Raw genomic sequence first — 6077 nt, 5'->3', positions numbered from 1 at the left:
GCTTTCTACAACGGCCGTCAAGAAAACTTTCCAAAATTCGAAGCTGATTCGTGGAGTGGAAGAATTTCTTCCATTCCAAAATGAACCACAAGAAAATTGTTATAGTTTCTTTCATTGATTGACCATGAAAATCGAGCTTCCAATTGCAAATATTTTTCATATTTGGGCATATTATTTTTTCCTTTTCTATATTCGTCATGTAGGTTTCTTAAAAGATAGGGATAATAAAAAAATAATTTTCTTCCCCTTTTCAATCGATCATTCATCTTGTTTACTCAAAACAACTCGCCATAGCTCCGGCGACTGAGAAACCCCAAAATTTTTACCTCATTGATGATGTAAAAAAGACAAATAAAAATTCACACCTGGTACTATTTTGATTTCTTGCTGGGAGGTTTATGGGTAAAAAATATGCGTTTTTGAATAACTCGTTATTAGATTGCTTCTTGTCACTGATGCATTTGAAGCTTATTTGGGTGAAGAAGATTGAGAAGGGTGGGGTATGAAGAAGAAGACATGTGAGGGGTGGGGTATAAGGAACATTATGTGTTTTTTTAAAATTTTAATAATTATCTAACGCTCATAATTTGTTTTTTTAAATAAATTTTGCCAGGTCAATTTTAAGGGATAAATAAATTCATTTTTAAATAGTATAAGTGTGTAATAGGTCATCATGATAGTTTAAGCGTGTAGCTGACTTTTCGGTACAAGTTAAAGGGGAATTTATGTCTTTTCCCAATTTGTGCAAATATTCTCATTGTCATTCTAAGAGAGTGTTTTGATTGACTTAAAAATTGGTCACATCTAGTTTTAAGTATTTGATAAATATAAAAATAACTTAAAATAAAATTGAAAATGACTGACTTTTTAAAGTTATTTTTAACTTTGTCAAATACTTTCAAAAGCTAAAAATGACTTGTAGATTTGATCAATTTTTAAGCAATCTTTAATGTTATCTCGTAAAAAATTGTAGTACAACTTGCTTGGGTTTGAAGCTTTTGCTAGTGAAATTCATAGAGTTGACATGTGCAGTTTAAACTCTGGCAACATTTATCCCCGAAATTAGATATCATTTGTGAAATTACCCAATTATTCATGAAGTTACTAATGATTTTTTTGTGCATTTGGAACTACCGTGGAGCTTTTGAAAATATTCGTTGAGTTTGAAATGATGCAAGTGAGATTCTAGAAACAAATCATGAAACTCAACAAAGTTGTCTTGAAATTTGAATTTTTAACTTGCCCGCCCAAAGTGATGTATTTTCGAGCCCTTCTTTTAAAGGAAAGGACTAGAAAGGTCCAACAGCGCCTTTGGGAATCAGAAAGAAATGAGAAGAAAATGGAGAAGCTGAAAGAGACGGTCGATTTCGATTCTTATGTCGACGACTTTTTACCCCAACTCGATAGTGTTGACGGCTGTGAGGGAGGCGCTGACAAGAAAAGGAGGAGACTGACACAGAAGAATCTATTCCAGTTGTGGGGGCTTGAGAATCCTAACCTTGATCTGCGACCTTCCACAGCTACTTCTCTTGCTTCCCGCAAAAACCAACAGCGCCTTTGCCCCTTCTATAAGAGGATTCCAGGTTCCACCACCATACTCTATATTTTTCATTTTCTACTTCTACTCATTCTTCTTAACTAACGACACCAACCAAAAAGAACGTGCCAGATGTGTGACTTTTCCCACCCTAGTCCTGATTGTCTTCCACCTCCAGGATCCAGCAAGTACGAGGCTTCAAAAACTTAGCTTTTTAGTTCTAAAATAACCTAAAGCTTTTTTGACGAAATTTTCATTTAGATGCTGTCATTTTGAAAATTTCTCTTCTTTCTTGTTCTTATAGTGCTTTAATTGTTAAATGTTTTCGCCATTTTTGTCATTATTCTGAAAGAAATTATAGTTTCCTAAGAACAATTAGATATAACCAAGATTTTCTAAGTCAGTCTTAACATGTCCATTACGTGTTTGATGAAATGTCAGAAAGATTTGCCAATTTTCTTATTTGCTTTTCTGATTTTGGGTTTGAATAGATCCAATGTTGCATTCATTTAACAATACATTAAGAAGAATTTGGATGCTAGATAGATTAAAACAAAACCAAAGTAGGATTATTTTTGCCTATTTCTAAAGTTTGGTATCCTGGAGAGGCACCATTCTCATTTGCATTGGTATCATAAAAAATTAAATATTATATTGACTCTAAATTCGAATTCACCTCTCTCTCTCTATATATATAATTTCCTATTTAAAGTTAAGAGAAAGATGAAGTATTGATTAACTTTTTTATACTTTCTGGGAGTGGTGCCATAAACCTGGACTAATAAAACTTAACATTCTTTGGTGTTGGGGTGAATTTGGTATTCTTTGATGTTCCCATCAAAAGAAACTGCAAGATTTTGAAGCCTTATTTAAGGGTAAAGCCACAGGCTTGGCATATTTGTTTTTGTGCCGTGAGATTTTTGACAGAAATGGATGGAAGGAGGAAACTTGCTTCTAAATTGTACAAGGATATTTTTTGTGCAATGAGATAATACAAGGATGTATCTTATATTTAGGCCATAATTAAGGGATGAATTTAGCCTAAAACTCCAAGCACATGCCTTGTTGTTTCAGTTTCTAAGCTCTGTATGTTTTTTGTTTTGACTGATATTAACCTATGTCCTGGTTTTCATTATTTTCTCATATATCAACACTTCAATCAGCTTTTATTCAACTTTTTACTAGTCCTTCATTCATGCAGGAACGCCCTTCACTGTTGATGCATTCTGCTATGGTTCAGTCAAAGGCTGCTCTGCCTATTTCCTTAGTCACTTCCATGCTGATCATTATATTGGCTTGACCAAAGGATGGTCACATGGACCTATCTACTGTACCAACCTCACTGCTCGCTTGCTTAGAATCTGTCTTTATGTTAGTCCATCGTAAGGACTCTTTTTCCCCTTGTCAAGTGTATTAGCAAGAAAAATTTCTTTTGGGTTATTTTACTCCTTCCCACCTCAAACAATTGTACAGGGCAGTTAGGTTCTGCTGATTCTTTTGCAGTTTTATCTGTCCTCTGGAATTAGGTACTGAGTACAGCCTTAATGGAATCAAAATTACTATGCTTGATGCTAATCACTGTCCTGGTGCTGCTCTCATTCACTTCCGTCTCCCAAATGGACAATGTTACTTGCACACTGGAGATTTTAGGGCTTCAAAGCTGATGCAATCATATCCAATTCTTGCAAGCCAACGTATTAATATACTTTACCTTGACACAACATATTGCAATCCAAAGTACAGGTGCAATTCTCTTTGTTCTATGTCGTGGATGCATGTTGTTAACAGTTGTGCTAGATGTTAATTTCTTGGAGATATCTATTTCAGGTTTCCTTCAAAAGAAGATGTTTTGGAATTTGTTGTAGGTGTCACGAGAAGATATTTGAATAATCATCCAAAAACCATCGTGGTTGTTGGTGCATACAGCATTGGAAAAGAACATGTGTATTCTGCAATTTCCAAGGCACTGGGGGTATCTTAGATTCTGAGAATTTCTTGATATCTTTATGTTTTTAATCCATATTATGACTTGATGAATATCTAGCAACTCTACGAAGGCATCAAAGGCTTATGAGCTAATGAGTTGCTAGAAAAAAATACATTGACCATTTTGCAGAAGATGAAACTGCTTTGCTACTATAACTTTTTTTTTTTTTTTGACAAAGGTAACAGTTCTTTGCTACTATAACTTAGGTTTCTGAATTCCTTCTGGATGAATAGCATGCCATGTGGCACCAAACTATTGAAATTTCATTTGTCTTTCTGGGACAAGGCAACAATTTGTTACAAGTTTGCCTACGATGTGCTCAATAAAGCTGAACTTTATGCTGTCTATTTGCATAAGAAAGTGAACTTCTATACAAAATATTAGCTGACCGGGTTTATAATAACTATTTCATAGGTAAAAATATATGCAAATGCCTCCAGGAGGCGCATTCTTCGATCTTTTGGTTGGGTTGGAATTTCTGAAAATCTGTCAACAAATGGAAAAGATACACCTTTGCACATATTGCCTATGTCATCCTTGAGATTTGAGGTCTGCATGAGCACCTTCTTTAGATGATTGTTGGGTTTTCCTTTTTTATAACTTCTTCTGTTGATGTTTCCCAAGATTCTGCAGCGTTATTTGGCATCACAAGACGGACAGTACACTAGCATGTTGTCATTCCGACCAACAGGTGACTCATATTTGTTACTTATAGCTTGTGACCCATCTATTTTAGTGGATTTTTGTCCCTTATTTCATGCAAAAGTTCCTTACCAGTTACCATTACATTTATACAGGTTGGACTTACTCAGAGACCATCGGGGAGAATCTAAACTTAATAAAACCCACTTCTAAGGGCAACATCACTATTTATGGTGAGATAAATAGGTGCTTCTTGGGAGGTTTAAATTCTACATATTTTTATTTATAATTTGTATTATTTACTTAATGTTACGACTGCTTTTTGTGGTTCCTAGTTGGCTGAGGCATTGAATCAACCCTTCTACTGCATTAATTTCCTGCAGGTGTTCCATATAGTGAGCATTCTAATTTCATAGAGCTGCAGGAATTTGTGCAGGTTAAGATGTTTTTATACAATTCTTTTTGCTTCTTGAATATTTAGTTAATGTCATCTTTGCCAACTGTTAGAAATATCAAGTGGATGTTTCAGTCTTCTGGAGCTAGTTCCCTTTGAAATTTTACAAAATATTGCTCTATCCCAATTATGAAAATATTTGGTTTTGCAGTTTCTGAGGCCAGAAAAGATAATTCCTACTGTGAATGTTGGAAATGCTGTTAATCGTTGCAAGATGCAATCATACTTCCAGCAGTGGCTGAAAGCCTGAAAGAGGAGTTGTTCTTCTGGAGTTGTCTAGTTTGGTTATTCTATTCTTTCTAATTCTTCTGAAGATTAGGAAGTGGATTAGATAGGTTATTGAAATGGGAATGGACAGTGGTGGTTATACAGTTGTAAAAAATGTTTTTAATCTCTCTATTAAGCTTGCATGGTGAGTCAAAAATCTCTTGGCCTCCATTCTTGTTGATTGCCTTCCATGCAAGGTAGTTTTAAATCCCAGGAATTTGTCGTAGTAATCAATTTTTTTGCAACTCAGAAGTCCAACCAATGTCCTAGAGTTTCATTCATTTGTAAATAGGGTTTGATTAAGGAGATGTAGAGCAAAAGGCCAAAAAAAGGCCTTTTAAACTTATTCTAAATGAGAATTGGTTATCTTTCAACTACTACATAAACATTGGTGCCTTTTCTACTTGCCTAAATATACTCATCTATCTCACCTTTTGTTTTAAATACTTTCAGTTCTCGTTGTTCTTTCCCATTGGCTTTTGATTTGTTGATATTACTACTAGAATTTCTCAATCTATTTGAAGGTGTTTCCAGAATTCTGTTCGATCTTTTTCGAGTTCCTCAATCTCTGGTCTTGCAGGCAGCAAAATCGATTAGGTTTTCATGAGAAACGCTTCTTCAGACTGGAATTTAGGGGTGTTGACCTGTTCTAATTTTTCTGTCTGTTGGTTTTGTTGCATGTTGCTTCTCCTCCGTCCTTTTTTGGATGGATTGTACTGTTCTCTTCCCATAAATTGTAAGTACCTCATTGATAAGACATAAATTAGAATTTTTGGTCTTTCTTCTTGAGACGTTTTGGTCTACAACCTACAGAAACAACAATGTCAGTGAGGTCTACAACAATCTGTATTTTTTGTTCATTCGATCCGAACTATTGCATTTCTTAAGGCTACTTTTATTCATCAAACTTTTTCTCCAAATGTAGATTGCTGCCTACAAGACCAGATACGGTGATCAATCTGAGGATCACTTAAGGTTATAATTGGACACTTCATTTCATCTTCTTCACTTTTAGATTAATGATTGCTTCAGGGTAAATGTACTTATCGGCTGCATCACCCTTTATTAGGGAGAGGCTACTCGCTCCTTCACTAACTTACAGGTAAATATATTTAATGAAGAGATAACATTACTTCATTCAATTAAAGTAAATCCTTATCTATCAGGACCAACAAATGAAGCAGTGAAAG

At 34.9% G+C, this 6077-nt stretch overlaps 1 protein-coding gene across 1 annotated transcript; it reads left to right on the top strand.

Moving 5' to 3' along the window:
- Positions 1 to 1255: 1255 nt before the first annotated feature.
- LOC125847524 (DNA cross-link repair protein SNM1) lies at positions 1256 to 5024 on the top strand. Its single transcript, XM_049527126.1, has 9 exons — positions 1256 to 1583; positions 2739 to 2919; positions 3041 to 3280; positions 3365 to 3509; positions 3939 to 4073; positions 4149 to 4215; positions 4322 to 4399; positions 4550 to 4602; positions 4772 to 5024. Exons 1-9 carry the CDS (start codon positions 1256 to 1258, stop codon positions 4868 to 4870), a joined length of 1326 nt encoding a protein of 441 aa, XP_049383083.1. The 3' UTR covers positions 4871 to 5024.
- Positions 5025 to 6077: the final 1053 nt, after the last annotated feature.

Source organism: Solanum stenotomum, chromosome 12 (assembly GCF_019186545.1).
Source record: "Solanum stenotomum isolate F172 chromosome 12, ASM1918654v1, whole genome shotgun sequence".
Lineage (NCBI taxonomy): Eukaryota > Viridiplantae > Streptophyta > Magnoliopsida > Solanales > Solanaceae > Solanum > Solanum stenotomum.
Note: the sequence above shows the minus strand (reverse complement) of the source record. Positions and strands in the feature narration are given on the sequence as shown.

Bases quoted from the DNA above. Each gene is read 5' to 3' on its own strand.
- LOC125847524 (XM_049527126.1), top strand. From the start codon at position 1,256: ATGTATTTTCGAGCCCTTCTTTTAAAGGAAAGGACTAGAAAGGTCCAA. The intron at 2,920-3,040 runs GTAAGGACTCTT...ATTCTTTTGCAG, and splicing joins TGTCTTTATGTTAGTCCATC to TTTTATCTGTCCTCTGGAAT. The intron at 4,603-4,771 runs GTTAAGATGTTT...TTGGTTTTGCAG, and splicing joins AGCTGCAGGAATTTGTGCAG to TTTCTGAGGCCAGAAAAGAT.